This window comes from Ranitomeya imitator, chromosome 9, assembly GCF_032444005.1.
Source record: "Ranitomeya imitator isolate aRanImi1 chromosome 9, aRanImi1.pri, whole genome shotgun sequence".
In the NCBI taxonomy this organism is placed as follows: Eukaryota; Metazoa; Chordata; class Amphibia; order Anura; family Dendrobatidae; genus Ranitomeya; species Ranitomeya imitator.
This window is the reverse complement of record NC_091290.1, coordinates 146,776,236-146,797,170: the sequence shown is the minus strand read 5'-3', so window position 1 is coordinate 146,797,170 and position 20,935 is coordinate 146,776,236. Positions and strand designations below refer to the sequence as shown.

General features: G+C 45.5%; 1 protein-coding gene across 3 annotated transcripts in view; it reads left to right on the top strand.

The window, feature by feature from the left end:
- The window catches only part of PLEKHG4 (pleckstrin homology and RhoGEF domain containing G4), a 118,757-nt gene that overhangs the window by 35,503 nt on the left and 62,319 nt on the right, over positions 1-20,935 (top strand). For all 3 annotated transcript variants that reach the window (XM_069739334.1, XM_069739335.1, XM_069739336.1), the window contains exons 2-3: positions 458-655; positions 742-3,025. In XM_069739334.1, coding sequence (XP_069595435.1) covers positions 458-655; positions 742-3,025 — 2,482 coding nt within the window. The remainder of the gene's footprint in view (positions 1-457; positions 656-741; positions 3,026-20,935) is intronic.

Genomic DNA, 20,935 nt, shown 5'->3' with positions numbered 1-20,935 from the left:
CGTTTCCTTCGTAGATCTGATTTCGGACTTTTGATTTTCGCTTTCTTGCTCCATTATGGCTCAGTGTGAGAGCGACTGTCAGTCATTAATGGCCGCGGCGCTGACGTCCCCTCCCCCGTTCGGTGTCTGGTTTGTGAAGTGTGCTGCCATCACTTGCTGGCATCTTTGCGGTGCGGCTGAGCTGACTCTATATTTGCCATATTGCATAAATAACCCCCCCCCCCCCCCCCCCGAGCATCGTCAGACAGGTAGCCCCCACCGCTAACTTGGCACGTCACATAGAGCATTGCCCCGTGCTGCCCCCACAGTCAGGGCGCCTACACTTAACCATGCAGCGCCTCCGCTCTCACCAAAGGTCAAGGCTAAGGGGGGATCACTGTATTTTTCATTCTGAGGGTAAAGGACGATCTGTAAATGGAGACGGCTTCAGCAGCTGCGCATTTCTCTCCCTCCGCAGGATTCTGAGTCTCTGGACAGTTGCATCCAGAAGACCCTCTCCTCCCTCTACCATCCGTTCGAGTCCACCGCTGCCACCTTACTGTGCCAAGTCCTGGACGTCGTGGAGAAGACCTACCGCGGAGATGGCCTCGGTTATCTTATCGATTTTCTGATCCCGGCAAAGCGAATCCTGCAGGGATTGCAGCAGGAGGCTTGTGTGAGTATGAGGGGGCTACGCTTCCAGTGGGTGGTCAGCACGTGTCTCTACGGTCCCCTGTCATTGATGTATTCCGTCTTCTTCAGTTACAGTATTGTGGTCTTCTCTTCCGACATGCCGGGTGGCCCCTCTGCATCCACGACAAGGTCGTTCTGCAGCTGGCGTCCATTGACTGGCGGCTCCTCCAGCCGGGAGACTTCTACCTCCAAGTGGTGCCTTATTTGAGAAAGACCCCGAGGATCGTGCTAAAATGTCTTGCCCAGGACCACCATAACGTGGAGGAGGTGCTGCTACCGGAGGGGTCCTACACTTCCATCTTCACCCTGGAATGGTTGGAATTCATCAACTCTGATCGGATCGGGGTCTCGCTGGAGAACGTCCTCCTGACCGGTGACGGTCAGCTCCACCGGGTGTCATGGGATCTGATCGTTCATCCGGAGTTTGTAGAGAAGAAGCCGTCAATTGAGGAGGTTGTGGATCTTTCAAAGAGATTTCTTTACCAAGGTAAGCGGGGTCCGGCCCACCCTTCCGTGGAAGAATTGATGGTTCAAGATGAGGAAGTCATTCTGGACCCTCCATCCGCCAGTTGTGACCCCGGAGCCGCTATTACATTGGAAGCCAAACCAGATTGCTCCAGTGAGATTGAAGGAGAATATGTGGAGCTGCGTGATATTACGGTGCCACGTCTCGGCCCTCAGAAGGGCTCCTTAACTCAGTCCATAGCCTTAAACTTCAAAAGCCAGCACAAGTCGCACCAAAGAGCCAAGGATAGCCCGACGTTACGTGTTGCAAGCAGCGGCGGGTGCGCGGAGAGATCTATCCACAGCCGCGTGCAGGCGCCTGACGCCGAGACTAACATGGGAGCGATAATGACGTACCATGATGTAAATCATGTGCAAAATCCTGAGACCATAGACCTGGTGGACATTGACTCCATTCCTGGCCGCACTCGCTTCTCCGTTGACCATGGAATGAAGAGTTTCCAGCAAACATTTAATCTTGAAAATAACTCGTTGTCGCTGTTATCTGAGGATTCCGGAAACAATGTTATCAAGGAGACAGATAACGGCAGAAAGAGCTGCGAGCGGACGACTCCTGAGCCGGATAATTATAGCACATCGTCATCCATCCAGGAGGAAAGCAGAAGCCGCTGTAGACATGTCACCGAGGATGTCCGGGGGGCGACAGATGGACCAGAGCATTCAAGGACACATGACAGTCCCGGAATAGAGGACGGGGAGCGTCCTAACCGAGAACTTTCCAAAACTTTTGTTTACCATCCCAACGAGGAGGATAGTGACCAAACGGTGCCTCAGCTACCAAACGGTGGTGACCCTCCACAAGGAGGCACGGGCAATGTGGCGCGTGGGGAAAATGGGGACAAAATAATGGGTGCAGAATATGGGGACAAAGTAATGTGTGCGGGCAATGTGGAGGGTGCGGAATATGGGGACAAGGTAATTGGTGAGGAAAATGGGGGCAAGGTAATGGGTGAAGAAAATGGGGACAAGGTAACGGGTGAAAAAAATGGGGACAAGGTAATGGGTGCGGGCAATGTGGTGGGTCCGGAATATGGGGGCAAGGTAAAGGGTGAAGAATATGGGGACAAGGTAAAGGGTGTGGAAAATCAGAGCAAGGTGGAGGGTGTGGAAAACATTTGCAGTATGGTGGGTCTAGAAAATGAGCACAAGGTGATAGGTCCTGAAAACACGGGCAGAGGGAAGGATGCAGAAAATGGGGAGAAGGAGGAGGGTGCTGAAAGCACGACTAGAATAGAGGGTGCAGAAAACACAGGCAGTGTGGTGGGTGCTGAAATCAGGGACAATGTGGAGGGTGCAGATAATGCATTTGAGGTGGCGGGTGCAGAAAACACGGGCAAGGTGGCAGGTGCAGAAAACATGGGCAAGGCGGTGGGTGCAGAAAACATGGGCAAGGTGATGGGTGCAGATAACGCGGGCCATGTTAGTGGTCTCAGTAGACAAGTCTTAGAACCACACAAGGTGCCTGAGGCTCGGGATCGGGCGCCGTCTGGGGAATGTAATGACCAAGTCGCTGCTGACGTTGGACGGAGTTTCACCTTCGCTGGTGGTGATCACCTGATTTCCGTGGACATTGTCCTGATGAATGGACACACGGACGAGCTGCCGATCCCTGCCATGGAGCAAACCAAACTAGACTTGCGTTCTTGTCACGTGGGACATGACAGTCCCCCCAGGAGCCCACAATATGCCAAGCGAGCACAATCGCCACCAACACAACTACCTCTAGAGACCCTGCATGAGGATACAGAGGAGGAGCAAGGCTCGGCCCCCGAAGAGCCCCCGCAAATCACAGGAGGGGATGTCCGCCATCAGGGAGCCAGCGGGAGAGGTAAGACTGGCCAAAGCCAGATAATAATAAAGTGTGTAGAATCTGTGCATTTCCCGGTTGCCCTCAGACCCCTCCATCTCTGCCGTTCCTGAAGATTAATTCTCTCTGGACCCCCAGATCGTCCTCTGAGATGATCAGTCGGAGACATCGGACCCCTCCTATAGATAAGCATATAAACAGCGGCTGTTGGAGGTATATATATATATATATATATATAATCTCCTTCCTGCGGAGCACTGTCGCCGGGTGTTCTGGGCGTCCAGTCACACGATGTCATATTTCTCTCGTGCGGATCCTCCCGAGTTTTTCCTGATTTCCGGATATCTCTGCATGGTTATTCCTGCTCCCTTCCTGTAGTAGGAGAGGTCAGGATATTGTGGGACTGCTGCGGACATGGCAGACCCTCTGATGTCATCTATAGGTATAACTGTGGCATCCAGCTGCAGAACTACAAGTCCCAGACCCTCCACTCCTTAGAGTGCTGCTGGTGTGATAGGGAAGGAGGTGCGGCGGAGCTGATGGTGGCCGTCGCTGTGGTTGGCTGTCACTGATCGTGGCCATCGCTGGTGGTGGCCGTCACTGATGGTGGCCATTGCTGTGGTTGGCTGTCACTGATGGTGGCCGTTGCTAATGGTGGCTGTCCCAGATGGTGGCCATCACTGGTGATGGCAGTCACTGGGGGTGGCCGTCACTAATGGTGACCGTTGCTAATGGTGACCGTCGCTAATGGTGGCTGTCGCTGGTGGTGGCCGTCATTGGTGGTGGCCGTTGCTGTGGTTGGCTATCACTGATGGTGGCTGTCACTGATGGTGGCCGTCGCTGCTGGTGGCTGTTGCTGTGGTTGGCTGTCACTGATGGTGGCTGTCACTAGTTGTGGCCGTTGCTGATGGTGGCTGTCGCTGTGGTTGGCTGTCACTGATGGTGGCGGTCGCTAACGGTGGCTGTCGCTGGTGGTGGCTGTTGCTGTGGTTGGCCGTCACTGATGGTGGCTGTCACTGGTAGTGGCTGTCGTTGGTGGTGGCCGTTGCTGTGGTTGGCTGTCACTGATGGTGGCTGTTGCTAGTTGTGGCCGTTGCTGGTGGTGGCTGTTGGCTGTCACTGATGGTGGCCGTCGCTGGTGGTGGCCGTTGCTGTGGTTGGCTATCACTGATGGTGGCTGTCACTAGTTGTGGCCGTTGCTGGTGGTAGCCATTGCTGTGGTTGGCTGTCACTGATGGTGACTGTCGCTAATGGTGGCTGTTGCTGGTGGTGGCCGTCGATGTGGTTGGCCGTCACTGAAGGTGGCTGTCGTTAGTGGTGGCCGTTGCTGTCGTTGGCTGTCATTAATGGTGGCTGTCATTAATGGTGGCTGTCGCTAGTTGTGGCCGTTGCTGTGGTTGGCTGTCACTGATGGTGGCTGTTGCTAATTGTGGCCACTGCTGGTGGTTGCCGTTGCTGTGGTTGGCTGTCACTGATGGTGGCTGTCGCTCGTGGTGGCTGTCGCTGTGGTTGGCTGTCACTGGTGGTGGCCGTCGCTGGTGGTGGCCGTTGCTGTGTTTGGCCGTCGCTGGTGGTGGCTGTCGCTGTGATTGGCCTTCGCTGATGGTGGCCGTCGCTGTGATTGGCCGTCGCTGGTGGTGGCCGTCGCTGTGATTGGCCGTCGCTGATGGTGGCCGTCGCTGTGATTGGCCGTCGCTGGTGGTGAACGTCGCTGTGATTGGCCGTCGCTGGTGGTGGCCGTTGGAGTATGCCCGGTGTTAGTGGGATAAGGCACGAGATTAACCCTCTCCCTCCTGAGCCCAGCTTAAAATATCCCGTGTGTATATGGCCGACCCCGTCCTTCCCGTGCGCTGCATTTCCTCTGTGTGTGGGGGATGTGAGGGGTCCGGGGCGTCCATATTGGTCCCCTCCATTGGCTGGAGGGGGCTCCGTATTGTATACATAGGGCATTAGTCACCCGGGCAGGTTTCCGGTGTCACCCACAGGGCGAGGCCGTGCCCAGAGCCTGGATTATTACACCGTGTGTCACAGTGCGGCTGCAGAGGGACAATTCTGCACAAACGGCGAAACGTTAATGTAAAACTGAGAGGGACGTTCTGTAAATAATGATTCATCCCTGAACAGTGAGGGCAGAAAACAGTATAGTATGTAAGATCTCTGCTTGCTGTCTCATCCCTGTGTTTTTGTAAGATCTCTGCTTGCTGTCACATCCCTGTGTTTTTGTAAGATCTCTGCTTGCTGTCACATCCCCATGTTTTTGTAAGATCTCTACTTGCTGTCACATCCCTGTGTTTTTGTAAGATCTCTGCTTGCTGTCACATCCCCATGTTTTTGTAAGATCTCTGCTTGCTGTCTCATCCCTGTGTTTTTGTAAGATCTCTACTTGCTGTCACATCCCTGGTTTTTGTAAGATCTCTACTTGCTGTCACATCCCCATGTTTTTGTAAGATCTCTACTTGCTGTCACATCCCTGTGTTTTTGTAAGATCTCTACTTGCTGTCTCATCCCTGTGTTTTTGTAAGATCTCTACTTGCTGTCACATCCCTGTGTTTTTGTAAGATCTCTACTTGCTGTCACATCCCTGTGTTTTTGTAAGATCTCTACTTGCTGTCACATCCCTGTGTTTTTGTAAGATCTCTACTTGCTGTCTCATCCCTGTGTTTTTGTAAGATCTCTACTTGCTGTCACATCCCTGTGTTTTTGTAAGATCTCTACTTGCTGTCACATCCCTGTGTTTTTGTAAGATCTCTACTTGCTGTCACATCCCCATGTTTTTGTAAGATCTCTGCTTGCTGTCTCATCCCTGTGTTTTTGTAAGATCTCTGCTTGCTGTCTCATCCCTGTGTTTTTGTAAGATCTCTACTTGCTGTCACATCCCTGTGTTTTTGTAAGATCTCTACTTGCTGTCTCATCCCTGTGTTTTTTGTAAGATCTCTGCTTGCTGTCTCATCCCCGTGTTTTTGTAAGATCTCTACTTGCTGTCACATCCCTGTGTTTTTGTAAGATCTCTACTTGCTGTCACATCCCTGTGTTTTTGTAAGATCTCTGCTTGCTGTCACATCCCTGTGTTTTTGTAAGATCTCTACTTGCTGTCACATCCCTGTGTTTTTGTAAGATCTCTGCTTGCTGTCACATCCCCATGTTTTTGTAAGATCTCTACTTGCTGTCACATCCCCATGTTTTTGTAAGATCTCTGCTTGCTGTCACATCCCTGTGTTTTTGTAAGATCTCTGCTTGCTGTCACATCCCTGTGTTTTTGTAAGATCTCTGCTTGCTGTCTCATCCCTGTGTTTTTGTAAGATCTCTGCTTGCTGTCACATCCCTGTGTTTTTGTAAGATCTCTGCTTGCTGTCACATCCCTGTGTTTTTGTAAGATCTCTGCTTGCTGTCACATCCCTGTGTTTTTGTAAGATCTCTGCTTGCTGTCTCATCCCTGTGTTTTTGTAAGATCTCTACTTGCTGTCACATCCCTGTGTTTTTGTAAGATCTCTACTTGCTGTCACATCCCTGTGTTTTTGTAAGATCTCTGCTTGCTGTCACATCCCCATGTTTTTGTAAGATCTCTACTTGCTGTCACATCCCCATGTTTTTGTAAGATCTCTGCTTGCTGTCACATCCCTGTGTTTTTGTAAGATCTCTGCTTGCTGTCACATCCCTGTGTTTTTGTAAGATCTCTGCTTGCTGTCTCATCCCTGTGTTTTTGTAAGATCTCTGCTTGCTGTCACATCCCCATGTTTTTGTAAGATCTCTGCTTGCTGTCACATCCCCATGTTTTTGTAAGATCTCTGCTTGCTGTCTCATCCCTGTGTTTTTGTAAGATCTCTGCTTGCTGTCTCATCCCTGTGTTTTTGTAAGATCTCTGCTTGCTGTCTCATCCCTGTGTTTTTGTAAGATCTCTACTTGCTGTCTCATCCCTGTGTTTTTTGTAAGATCTCTGCTTGCTGTCTCATCCCCGTGTTTTTGTAAGATCTCTACTTGCTGTCACATCCCTGTGTTTTTGTAAGATCTCTGCTTGCTGTCACATCCCTGTGTTTTTGTAAGATCTCTACTTGCTGTCACATCCCTGTGTTTTTGTAAGATCTCTGCTTGCTGTCACATCCCCATGTTTTTGTAAGATCTCTACTTGCTGTCACATCCCCATGTTTTTGTAAGATCTCTGCTTGCTGTCACATCCCCATGTTTTTGTAAGATCTCTGCTTGCTGTCACATCCCCATGTTTTTGTAAGATCTCTACTTGCTGTCACATCCCTGTGTTTTTGTAAGATCTCTGCTTGCTGTCACATCCCCATGTTTTTGTAAGATCTCTGCTTGCTGTCTCATCCCTGTGTTTTTGTAAGATCTCTGCTTGCTGTCTCATCCCCGTGTTTTTGTAAGATCTCTACTTGCTGTCACATCCCTGTGTTTTTGTAAGATCTCTGCTTGCTGTCTCATCCCTGTGTTTTTGTAAGATCTCTGCTTGCTGTCTCATCCCTGTGTTTTTGTAAGATCTCTGCTTGCTGTCTCATCCCCGTGTTTTTGTAAGATCTCTACTTGCTGTCACATCCCCATGTTTTTGTAAGATCTCTGCTTGCTGTCTCATCCCTGTGTTTTTGTAAGATCTCTGCTTGCTGTCTCATCCCTGTGTTTTTGTAAGATCTCTGCTTGCTGTCTCATCCCCGTGTTTTTGTAAGATCTCTGCTTGCTGTCTCATCCCTGTGTTTTTGTAAGATCTCTGCTTGCTGTCACATCCCTGTGTTTTTGTAAGATCTCTGCTTGCTGTCACATCCCCATGTTTTTGTAAGATCTCTACTTGCTGTCACATCCCTGTGTTTTTGTAAGATCTCTGCTTGCTGTCTCATCCCTGTGTTTTTGTAAGATCTCTGCTTGCTGTCACATCCCTGTGTTTTTGTAAGATCTCTGCTTGCTGTCACATCCCCATGTTTTTGTAAGATCTCTACTTGCTGTCACATCCCTGTGTTTTTGTAAGATCTCTGCTTGCTGTCACATCCCCATGTTTTTGTAAGATCTCTGCTTGCTGTCTCATCCCTGTGTTTTTGTAAGATCTCTGCTTGCTGTCTCATCCCCGTGTTTTTGTAAGATCTCTACTTGCTGTCACATCCCCATGTTTTTGTAAGATCTCTGCTTGCTGTCTCATCCCTGTGTTTTTGTAAGATCTCTGCTTGCTGTCTCATCCCTGTGTTTTTGTAAGATCTCTGCTTGCTGTCTCATCCCCGTGTTTTTGTAAGATCTCTGCTTGCTGTCACATCCCTGTGTTTTTGTAAGATCTCTGCTTGCTGTCACATCCCTGTGTTTTTGTAAGATCTCTGCTTGCTGTCACATCCCCATGTTTTTGTAAGATCTCTACTTGCTGTCACATCCCTGTGTTTTTGTAAGATCTCTACTTGCTGTCACATCCCCATGTTTTTGTAAGATCTCTGCTTGCTGTCACATCCCCATGTTTTTGTAAGATCTCTGCTTGCTGTCTCATCCCTGTGTTTTTGTAAGATCTCTGCTTGCTGTCTCATCCCTGTGTTTTTGTAAGATCTCTACTTGCTGTCACATCCCTGTGTTTTTGTAAGATCTCTACTTGCTGTCTCATCCCTGTGTTTTTTGTAAGATCTCTGCTTGCTGTCTCATCCCTGTGTTTTTGTAAGATCTCTGCTTGCTGTCTCATCCCTGTGTTTTTGTAAGATCTCTGCTTGCTGTCTCATCCCTGTGTTTTTGTAAGATCTCTACTTGCTGTCACATCCCTGTGTTTTTGTAAGATCTCTACTTGCTGTCTCATCCCTGTGTTTTTTGTAAGATCTCTGCTTGCTGTCTCATCCCCGTGTTTTTGTAAGATCTCTACTTGCTGTCACATCCCTGTGTTTTTGTAAGATCTCTACTTGCTGTCTCATCCCTGTGTTTTTGTAAGATCTCTGCTTGCTGTCACATCCCTGTGTTTTTGTAAGATCTCTACTTGCTGTCACATCCCTGTGTTTTTGTAAGATCTCTGCTTGCTGTCACATCCCCATGTTTTTGTAAGATCTCTACTTGCTGTCACATCCCCATGTTTTTGTAAGATCTCTGCTTGCTGTCACATCCCTGTGTTTTTGTAAGATCTCTGCTTGCTGTCACATCCCTGTGTTTTTGTAAGATCTCTGCTTGCTGTCTCATCCCTGTGTTTTTGTAAGATCTCTGCTTGCTGTCACATCCCTGTGTTTTTGTAAGATCTCTGCTTGCTGTCACATCCCTGTGTTTTTGTAAGATCTCTGCTTGCTGTCTCATCCCTGTGTTTTTGTAAGATCTCTACTTGCTGTCACATCCCTGTGTTTTTGTAAGATCTCTACTTGCTGTCACATCCCTGTGTTTTTGTAAGATCTCTGCTTGCTGTCACATCCCCATGTTTTTGTAAGATCTCTACTTGCTGTCACATCCCCATGTTTTTGTAAGATCTCTGCTTGCTGTCACATCCCTGTGTTTTTGTAAGATCTCTGCTTGCTGTCACATCCCTGTGTTTTTGTAAGATCTCTGCTTGCTGTCTCATCCCTGTGTTTTTGTAAGATCTCTGCTTGCTGTCACATCCCCATGTTTTTGTAAGATCTCTGCTTGCTGTCACATCCCCATGTTTTTGTAAGATCTCTGCTTGCTGTCTCATCCCTGTGTTTTTGTAAGATCTCTGCTTGCTGTCTCATCCCTGTGTTTTTGTAAGATCTCTGCTTGCTGTCTCATCCCTGTGTTTTTGTAAGATCTCTACTTGCTGTCTCATCCCTGTGTTTTTTGTAAGATCTCTGCTTGCTGTCTCATCCCCGTGTTTTTGTAAGATCTCTACTTGCTGTCACATCCCTGTGTTTTTGTAAGATCTCTGCTTGCTGTCACATCCCTGTGTTTTTGTAAGATCTCTACTTGCTGTCACATCCCTGTGTTTTTGTAAGATCTCTGCTTGCTGTCACATCCCCATGTTTTTGTAAGATCTCTACTTGCTGTCACATCCCCATGTTTTTGTAAGATCTCTGCTTGCTGTCACATCCCCATGTTTTTGTAAGATCTCTGCTTGCTGTCACATCCCCATGTTTTTGTAAGATCTCTGCTTGCTGTCACATCCCCATGTTTTTGTAAGATCTCTGCTTGCTGTCTCATCCCTGTGTTTTTGTAAGATCTCTGCTTGCTGTCTCATCCCCGTGTTTTTGTAAGATCTCTACTTGCTGTCACATCCCTGTGTTTTTGTAAGATCTCTGCTTGCTGTCTCATCCCTGTGTTTTTGTAAGATCTCTGCTTGCTGTCTCATCCCTGTGTTTTTGTAAGATCTCTGCTTGCTGTCTCATCCCCGTGTTTTTGTAAGATCTCTACTTGCTGTCACATCCCCATGTTTTTGTAAGATCTCTGCTTGCTGTCTCATCCCTGTGTTTTTGTAAGATCTCTGCTTGCTGTCTCATCCCTGTGTTTTTGTAAGATCTCTGCTTGCTGTCTCATCCCCGTGTTTTTGTAAGATCTCTGCTTGCTGTCTCATCCCTGTGTTTTTGTAAGATCTCTGCTTGCTGTCACATCCCCATGTTTTTGTAAGATCTCTACTTGCTGTCTCATCCCTGTGTTTTTGTAAGATCTCTACTTGCTGTCTCATCCCTGTGTTTTTGTAAGATCTCTGCTTGCTGTCTCATCCCTGTGTTTTTGTAAGATCTCTGCTTGCTGTCACATCCCCATGTTTTTGTAAGATCTCTACTTGCTGTCTCATCCCTGTGTTTTTGTAAGATCTCTACTTGCTGTCACATCCCTGTGTTTTTGTAAGATCTCTACTTGCTGTCACATCCCTGGTTTTTGTAAGATCTCTGCTTGCTGTCACATCCCCATGTTTTTGTAAGATCTCTGCTTGCTGTCTCATCCCTGTGTTTTTGTAAGATCTCTGCTTGCTGTCACATCCCCATGTTTTTGTAAGATCTCTGCTTGCTGTCTCATCCCTGTGTTTTTGTAAGATCTCTGCTTGCTGTCTCATCCCTGTGTTTTTGTAAGATCTCTGCTTGCTGTCTCATCCCTGTGTTTTTGTAAGATCTCTACTTGCTGTCACATCCCCATGTTTTTGTAAGATCTCTACTTGCTGTCTCATCCCCGTGTTTTTGTAAGATCTCTACTTGCTGTCACATCCCTGTGTTTTTGTAAGATCTCTACTTGCTGTCTCATCCCTGTGTTTTTGTAAGATCTCTACTTGCTGTCACATCCCTGTGTTTTTGTAAGATCTCTACTTGCTGTCTCATCCCTGTGTTTTTGTAAGATCTCTGCTTGCTGTCACATCCCCATGTTTTTGTAAGATCTCTACTTGCTGTCACATCCCTGTGTTTTTGTAAGATCTCTACTTGCTGTCACATCCCTGTGTTTTTGTAAGATCTCTGCTTGCTGTCACATCCCCATGTTTTTGTAAGATCTCTACTTGCTGTCACATCCCCATGTTTTTGTAAGATCTCTGCTTGCTGTCACATCCCCATGTTTTTGTAAGATCTCTGCTTGCTGTCACATCCCCATGTTTTTGTAAGATCTCTGCTTGCTGTCACATCCCCATGTTTTTGTAAGATCTCTACTTGCTGTCACATCCCCATGTTTTTGTAAGATCTCTACTTGCTGTCTCATCCCCATGTTTTTGTAAGATCTCTACTTGCTGTCACATCCCTGGTTTTTATAAGATCTCTGCTTGGTGTCACATCCCCATGTTTTTGTAAGATCTCTGCTTGCTGTCACATCCCTGGTTTTGTAAGATCTCTGCTTGGTGTCACATCCCCATGTTTTTGTAAGATCTCTGCTTGCTGTCACATCCCCATGTTTTTGTAAGATCTCTGCTTGCTGTCACATCCCCATGTTTTTGTAAGATCTCTGCTTGCTGTCACATCCCCATGTTTTTGTAAGATCTCTACTTGCTGTCACATCCCTGTGTTTTTGTAAGATCTCTGCTTGCTGTCACATCCCCATGTTTTTGTAAGATCTCTGCTTGCTGTCACATCCCCATGTTTTTGTAAGATCTCTACTTGCTGTCTCATCCCCATGTTTTTGTAAGATCTCTACTTGCTGTCACATCCCTGTGTTTTTTGTAAGATCTCTGCTTGCTGTCTCATCCCTGTGTTTTTTGTAAGATCTCTGCTTGCTGTCACATCCCTGTGTTTTTTGTAAGATCTCTGCTTGCTGTCTTATCCCTGTGTTTTTGTAAGATCTCTGCTTGCTGTCACATCCCCATGTTTTTGTAAGATCTCTGCTTGCTGTCACATCCCCATGTTTTTGTAAGATCTCTACTTGCTGTCACATCCCTGTGTTTTTGTAAGATCTCTGCTTGCTGTCACATCCCCATGTTTTTGTAAGATCTCTGCTTGCTGTCACATCCCCATGTTTTTGTAAGATCTCTGCTTGCTGTCACATCCCCATGTTTTTGTAAGATCTCTACTTGCTGTCTCATCCCCGTGTTTTTGTAAGATCTCTACTTGCTGTCTCATCCCCATGTTTTTGTAAGATCTCTACTTGCTGTCACATCCCTGGTTTTTGTAAGATCTCTGCTTGCTGTCACATCCCTGTGTTTTTTGTAAGATCTCTGCTTGCTGTCTCATCCCTGTGTTTTTGTAAGATCTCTACTTGCTGTCTCATCCCTGTGTTTTTGTAAGATCTCTACTTGCTGTCACATCCCTGTGTTTTTGTAAGATCTCTACTTGCTGTCACATCCCTGTGTTTTTGTAAGATCTCTGCTTGCTGTCACATCCCTGTGTTTTTGTAAGATCTCTACTTGCTGTCACATCCCTGTGTTTTTGTAAGATCTCTACTTGCTGTCTCATCCCTGTGTTTTTGTAAGATCTCTACTTGCTGTCACATCCCTGTGTTTTTGTAAGATCTCTACTTGCTGTCACATCCCTGTGTTTTTGTAAGATCTCTACTTGCTGTCACATCCCCATGTTTTTGTAAGATCTCTACTTGCTGTCTCATCCCTGTGTTTTTGTAAGATCTCTGCTTGCTGTCTCATCCCTGTGTTTTTGTAAGATCTCTACTTGCTGTCACATCCCTGTGTTTTTGTAAGATCTCTACTTGCTGTCTCATCCCTGTGTTTTTTGTAAGATCTCTGCTTGCTGTCTCATCCCTGTGTTTTTGTAAGATCTCTGCTTGCTGTCTCATCCCTGTGTTTTTGTAAGATCTCTGCTTGCTGTCTCATCCCTGTGTTTTTGTAAGATCTCTACTTGCTGTCACATCCCTGTGTTTTTGTAAGATCTCTACTTGCTGTCTCATCCCTGTGTTTTTTGTAAGATCTCTGCTTGCTGTCTCATCCCCGTGTTTTTGTAAGATCTCTACTTGCTGTCACATCCCTGTGTTTTTGTAAGATCTCTACTTGCTGTCTCATCCCTGTGTTTTTGTAAGATCTCTGCTTGCTGTCACATCCCTGTGTTTTTGTAAGATCTCTACTTGCTGTCACATCCCTGTGTTTTTGTAAGATCTCTGCTTGCTGTCACATCCCCATGTTTTTGTAAGATCTCTACTTGCTGTCACATCCCCATGTTTTTGTAAGATCTCTGCTTGCTGTCACATCCCTGTGTTTTTGTAAGATCTCTGCTTGCTGTCACATCCCTGTGTTTTTGTAAGATCTCTGCTTGCTGTCTCATCCCTGTGTTTTTGTAAGATCTCTGCTTGCTGTCACATCCCTGTGTTTTTGTAAGATCTCTGCTTGCTGTCACATCCCTGTGTTTTTGTAAGATCTCTGCTTGCTGTCTCATCCCTGTGTTTTTGTAAGATCTCTACTTGCTGTCACATCCCTGTGTTTTTGTAAGATCTCTACTTGCTGTCACATCCCTGTGTTTTTGTAAGATCTCTGCTTGCTGTCACATCCCCATGTTTTTGTAAGATCTCTACTTGCTGTCACATCCCCATGTTTTTGTAAGATCTCTGCTTGCTGTCACATCCCTGTGTTTTTGTAAGATCTCTGCTTGCTGTCACATCCCTGTGTTTTTGTAAGATCTCTGCTTGCTGTCTCATCCCTGTGTTTTTGTAAGATCTCTGCTTGCTGTCACATCCCCATGTTTTTGTAAGATCTCTGCTTGCTGTCACATCCCCATGTTTTTGTAAGATCTCTGCTTGCTGTCTCATCCCTGTGTTTTTGTAAGATCTCTGCTTGCTGTCTCATCCCTGTGTTTTTGTAAGATCTCTGCTTGCTGTCTCATCCCTGTGTTTTTGTAAGATCTCTACTTGCTGTCTCATCCCTGTGTTTTTTGTAAGATCTCTGCTTGCTGTCTCATCCCCGTGTTTTTGTAAGATCTCTACTTGCTGTCACATCCCTGTGTTTTTGTAAGATCTCTGCTTGCTGTCACATCCCTGTGTTTTTGTAAGATCTCTACTTGCTGTCACATCCCTGTGTTTTTGTAAGATCTCTGCTTGCTGTCACATCCCCATGTTTTTGTAAGATCTCTACTTGCTGTCACATCCCCATGTTTTTGTAAGATCTCTGCTTGCTGTCACATCCCCATGTTTTTGTAAGATCTCTGCTTGCTGTCACATCCCCATGTTTTTGTAAGATCTCTACTTGCTGTCACATCCCTGTGTTTTTGTAAGATCTCTGCTTGCTGTCACATCCCCATGTTTTTGTAAGATCTCTGCTTGCTGTCTCATCCCTGTGTTTTTGTAAGATCTCTGCTTGCTGTCTCATCCCCGTGTTTTTGTAAGATCTCTACTTGCTGTCACATCCCTGTGTTTTTGTAAGATCTCTGCTTGCTGTCTCATCCCTGTGTTTTTGTAAGATCTCTGCTTGCTGTCTCATCCCTGTGTTTTTGTAAGATCTCTGCTTGCTGTCTCATCCCCGTGTTTTTGTAAGATCTCTACTTGCTGTCACATCCCCATGTTTTTGTAAGATCTCTGCTTGCTGTCTCATCCCTGTGTTTTTGTAAGATCTCTGCTTGCTGTCTCATCCCTGTGTTTTTGTAAGATCTCTGCTTGCTGTCTCATCCCCGTGTTTTTGTAAGATCTCTGCTTGCTGTCTCATCCCTGTGTTTTTGTAAGATCTCTGCTTGCTGTCACATCCCTGTGTTTTTGTAAGATCTCTGCTTGCTGTCACATCCCCATGTTTTTGTAAGATCTCTACTTGCTGTCACATCCCTGTGTTTTTGTAAGATCTCTGCTTGCTGTCTCATCCCTGTGTTTTTGTAAGATCTCTGCTTGCTGTCACATCCCTGTGTTTTTGTAAGATCTCTGCTTGCTGTCACATCCCCATGTTTTTGTAAGATCTCTACTTGCTGTCACATCCCTGTGTTTTTGTAAGATCTCTGCTTGCTGTCACATCCCCATGTTTTTGTAAGATCTCTGCTTGCTGTCTCATCCCTGTGTTTTTGTAAGATCTCTGCTTGCTGTCTCATCCCCGTGTTTTTGTAAGATCTCTACTTGCTGTCACATCCCCATGTTTTTGTAAGATCTCTGCTTGCTGTCTCATCCCTGTGTTTTTGTAAGATCTCTGCTTGCTGTCTCATCCCTGTGTTTTTGTAAGATCTCTGCTTGCTGTCTCATCCCCGTGTTTTTGTAAGATCTCTGCTTGCTGTCACATCCCTGTGTTTTTGTAAGATCTCTGCTTGCTGTCACATCCCTGTGTTTTTGTAAGATCTCTGCTTGCTGTCACATCCCCATGTTTTTGTAAGATCTCTACTTGCTGTCACATCCCTGTGTTTTTGTAAGATCTCTACTTGCTGTCACATCCCTGTGTTTTTGTAAGATCTCTACTTGCTGTCACATCCCCATGTTTTTGTAAGATCTCTGCTTGCTGTCACATCCCCATGTTTTTGTAAGATCTCTGCTTGCTGTCTCATCCCTGTGTTTTTGTAAGATCTCTGCTTGCTGTCTCATCCCTGTGTTTTTGTAAGATCTCTACTTGCTGTCACATCCCTGTGTTTTTGTAAGATCTCTACTTGCTGTCTCATCCCTGTGTTTTTTGTAAGATCTCTGCTTGCTGTCTCATCCCTGTGTTTTTGTAAGATCTCTGCTTGCTGTCTCATCCCTGTGTTTTTGTAAGATCTCTGCTTGCTGTCTCATCCCTGTGTTTTTGTAAGATCTCTACTTGCTGTCACATCCCTGTGTTTTTGTAAGATCTCTACTTGCTGTCTCATCCCTGTGTTTTTTGTAAGATCTCTGCTTGCTGTCTCATCCCCGTGTTTTTGTAAGATCTCTACTTGCTGTCACATCCCTGTGTTTTTGTAAGATCTCTACTTGCTGTCTCATCCCTGTGTTTTTGTAAGATCTCTGCTTGCTGTCACATCCCTGTGTTTTTGTAAGATCTCTACTTGCTGTCACATCCCTGTGTTTTTGTAAGATCTCTGCTTGCTGTCACATCCCCATGTTTTTGTAAGATCTCTACTTGCTGTCACATCCCCATGTTTTTGTAAGATCTCTGCTTGCTGTCACATCCCTGTGTTTTTGTAAGATCTCTGCTTGCTGTCACATCCCTGTGTTTTTGTAAGATCTCTGCTTGCTGTCTCATCCCTGTGTTTTTGTAAGATCTCTGCTTGCTGTCACATCCCTGTGTTTTTGTAAGATCTCTGCTTGCTGTCACATCCCTGTGTTTTTGTAAGATCTCTGCTTGCTGTCTCATCCCTGTGTTTTTGTAAGATCTCTACTTGCTGTCACATCCCTGTGTTTTTGTAAGATCTCTACTTGCTGTCACATCCCTGTGTTTTTGTAAGATCTCTGCTTGCTGTCACATCCCCATGTTTTTGTAAGATCTCTACTTGCTGTCACATCCCCATGTTTTTGTAAGATCTCTGCTTGCTGTCACATCCCTGTGTTTTTGTAAGATCTCTGCTTGCTGTCACATCCCTGTGTTTTTGTAAGATCTCTGCTTGCTGTCTCATCCCTGTGTTTTTGTAAGATCTCTGCTTGCTGTCACATCCCCATGTTTTTGTAAGATCTCTGCTTGCTGTCACATCCCCATGTTTTTGTAAGATCTCTGCTTGCTGTCTCATCCCTGTGTTTTTGTAAGATCTCTGCTTGCTGTCTCATCCCTGTGTTTTTGTAAGATCTCTGCTTGCTGTCTCATCCCTGTGTTTTTGTAAGATCTCTACTTGCTGTCTCATCCCTGTGTTTTTTGTAAGATCTCTGCTTGCTGTCTCATCCCCGTGTTTTTGTAAGATCTCTACTTGCTGTCACATCCCTGTGTTTTTGTAAGATCTCTGCTTGCTGTCACATCCCTGTGTTTTTGTAAGATCTCTACTTGCTGTCACATCCCTGTGTTTTTGTAAGATCTCTGCTTGCTGTCACATCCCCATGTTTTTGTAAGATCTCTACTTGCTGTCACATCCCCATGTTTTTGTAAGATCTCTGCTTGCTGTCACATCCCCATGTTTTTGTAAGATCTCTGCTTGCTGTCACATCCCCATGTTTTTGTAAGATCTCTGCTTGCTGTCACATCCCCATGTTTTTGTAAGATCTCTGCTTGCTGTCTCATCCCTGTGTTTTTGTAAGATCTCTGCTTGCTGTCTCATCCCCGTGTTTTTGTAAGATCTCTACTTGCTGTCACATCCCTGTGTTTTTGTAAGATCTCTGCTTGCTGTCTCATCCCTGTGTTTTTGTAAGATCTCTGCTTGCTGTCTCATCCCTGTGTTTTTGTAAGATCTCTGCTTGCTGTCTCATCCCCGTGTTTTTGTAAGATCTCTACTTGCTGTCACATCCCCATGTTTTTGTAAGATCTCTGCTTGCTGTCTCATCCCTGTGTTTTTGTAAGATCTCTGCTTGCTGTCTCATCCCTGTGTTTTTGTAAGATCTCTGCTTGCTGTCTCATCCCCGTGTTTTTGTAAGATCTCTGCTTGCTGTCTCATCCCTGTGTTTTTGTAAGATCTCTGCTTGCTGTCACATCCCCATGTTTTTGTAAGATCTCTACTTGCTGTCTCATCCCTGTGTTTTTGTAAGATCTCTACTTGCTGTCACATCCCCATGTTTTTGTAAGATCTCTACTTGCTGTCTCATCCCTGTGTTTTTGTAAGATCTCTACTTGCTGTCTCATCCCTGTGTTTTTGTAAGATCTCTACTTGCTGTCACATCCCTGTGTTTTTGTAAGATCTCTACTTGCTGTCACATCCCTGGTTTTTGTAAGATCTCTGCTTGCTGTCACATCCCCATGTTTTTGTAAGATCTCTGCTTGCTGTCTCATCCCTGTGTTTTTGTAAGATCTCTGCTTGCTGTCACATCCCCATGTTTTTGTAAGATCTCTGCTTGCTGTCTCATCCCTGTGTTTTTGTAAGATCTCTGCTTGCTGTCTCATCCCTGTGTTTTTGTAAGATCTCTGCTTGCTGTCTCATCCCTGTGTTTTTGTAAGATCTCTACTTGCTGTCACATCCCCATGTTTTTGTAAGATCTCTACTTGCTGTCTCATCCCCGTGTTTTTGTAAGATCTCTACTTGCTGTCACATCCCTGTGTTTTTGTAAGATCTCTACTTGCTGTCTCATCCCTGTGTTTTTGTAAGATCTCTACTTGCTGTCACATCCCTGTGTTTTTGTAAGATCTCTACTTGCTGTCTCATCCCTGTGTTTTTGTAAGATCTCTGCTTGCTGTCACATCCCCATGTTTTTGTAAGATCTCTACTTGCTGTCACATCCCTGTGTTTTTGTAAGATCTCTACTTGCTGTCACATCCCTGTGTTTTTGTAAGATCTCTGCTTGCTGTCACATCCCCATGTTTTTGTAAGATCTCTACTTGCTGTCACATCCCCATGTTTTTGTAAGATCTCTGCTTGCTGTCACATCCCCATGTTTTTGTAAGATCTCTGCTTGCTGTCACATCCCCATGTTTTTGTAAGATCTCTGCTTGCTGTCACATCCCCATGTTTTTGTAAGATCTCTACTTGCTGTCACATCCCCATGTTTTTGTAAGATCTCTACTTGCTGTCTCATCCCCATGTTTTTGTAAGATCTCTACTTGCTGTCACATCCCTGGTTTTTATAAGATCTCTGCTTGGTGTCACATCCCCATGTTTTTGTAAGATCTCTGCTTGCTGTCACATCCCTGGTTTTGTAAGATCTCTGCTTGGTGTCACATCCCCATGTTTTTGTAAGATCTCTGCTTGCTGTCACATCCCCATGTTTTTGTAAGATCTCTGCTTGCTGTCACATCCCCATGTTTTTGTAAGATCTCTGCTTGCTGTCACATCCCCATGTTTTTGTAAGATCTCTACTTGCTGTCACATCCCTGTGTTTTTGTAAGATCTCTGCTTGCTGTCACATCCCCATGTTTTTGTAAGATCTCTGCTTGCTGTCACATCCCCATGTTTTTGTAAGATCTCTACTTGCTGTCTCATCCCCATGTTTTTGTAAGATCTCTACTTGCTGTCACATCCCTGTGTTTTTTGTAAGATCTCTGCTTGCTGTCTCATCCCTGTGTTTTTTGTAAGATCTCTGCTTGCTGTCACATCCCTGTGTTTTTTGTAAGATCTCTGCTTGCTGTCTTATCCCTGTGTTTTTGTAAGATCTCTGCTTGCTGTCACATCCCCATGTTTTTGTAAGATCTCTGCTTGCTGTCACATCCCCATGTTTTTGTAAGATCTCTACTTGCTGTCACATCCCTGTGTTTTTGTAAGATCTCTGCTTGCTGTCACATCCCCATGTTTTTGTAAGATCTCTGCTTGCTGTCACATCCCCATGTTTTTGTAAGATCTCTGCTTGCTGTCACATCCCCATGTTTTTGTAAGATCTCTACTTGCTGTCTCATCCCCGTGTTTTTGTAAGATCTCTACTTGCTGTCTCATCCCCATGTTTTTGTAAGATCTCTACTTGCTGTCACATCCCTGGTTTTTGTAAGATCTCTGCTTGCTGTCACATCCCTGTGTTTTTTGTAAGATCTCTGCTTGCTGTCTCATCCCTGTGTTTTTTGTAAGATCTCTGCTTGCTGTCACATCCCCATGTTTTTGTAAGATCTCTACTTGCTGTCACATCCCTGGTTTTTGTAAGATCTCTGCTTGCTGTCACATCCCTGTGTTTTTTGTAAGATCTCTGCTTGCTGTCTCATCCCTGTGTTTTTGTAAGATCTCTGCTTGCTGTCTTATCCCTGTGTTTTTGTAAGATCTCTGCTTGCTGTCACATCCCTGTGTTTTTGTAAGATCTCTGCTTGCTGTCACATCCCTGTGTTTTTGTAAGATCTCTACTTGCTGTCTCATCCCCGTGTTTTTGTAAGATCTCTGCTTGCTGTCACATCCCCATGTTTTTGTAAGATCTCTACTTGCTGTCTCATCCCCGTGTTTTTGTAAGATCTCTGCTTGCTTTCACATCCCTGGTTTTTGTAAGATCTCTGCTTGCTGTCTCATCCCTGTGTTTTTTGTAAGATCTCTGCTTGCTGTCTTATCCCTGTGTTTTTGTAAGATCTCTGCTTGCTGTCACATCCCTGTGTTTTTGTAAGATCTCTGCTTGCTGTCACATCCCTGGTTTTTGTAAGATCTCTGCTTGCTGTCACATCCCTGTGTTTTTTTGTAAGATCTCTGCTTGCTGTCTCATCCCCGTGTTTTTGTAAGATCTCTGCTTGCTTTCACATCCCTGGTTTTTGTAAGATCTCTGCTTGCTGTCTCATCCCTGTGTTTTTTGTAAGATCTCTGCTTGCTGTCTTATCCCTGTGTTTTTGTAAGATCTCTGCTTGCTGTCACATCCCTGTGTTTTTGTAAGATCTCTGCTTGCTGTCACATCCCTGGTTTTTGTAAGATCTCTGCTTGCTGTCACATCCCTGTGTTTTTTTGTAAGATCTCTGCTTGCTGTCTCATCCCCGTGTTTTTGTAAGATCTCTGCTTGCTTTCACATCCCTGGTTTTTGTAAGATCTCTGCTTGCTGTCACATCCCTGTTTTTTGTAAAATCTCAGCTTGCTTTCACATCCCTGGTTTTTGTAAGATCTCTACTTGCTGTCACATCCCCATGTTTTTGTAAGATCTCTGCTTGCTGTCACATCCCCATGTTTTTGTAAGATCTCTACTTGCTGTCACATCCCCATGTTTTTGTAAGATCTCTAC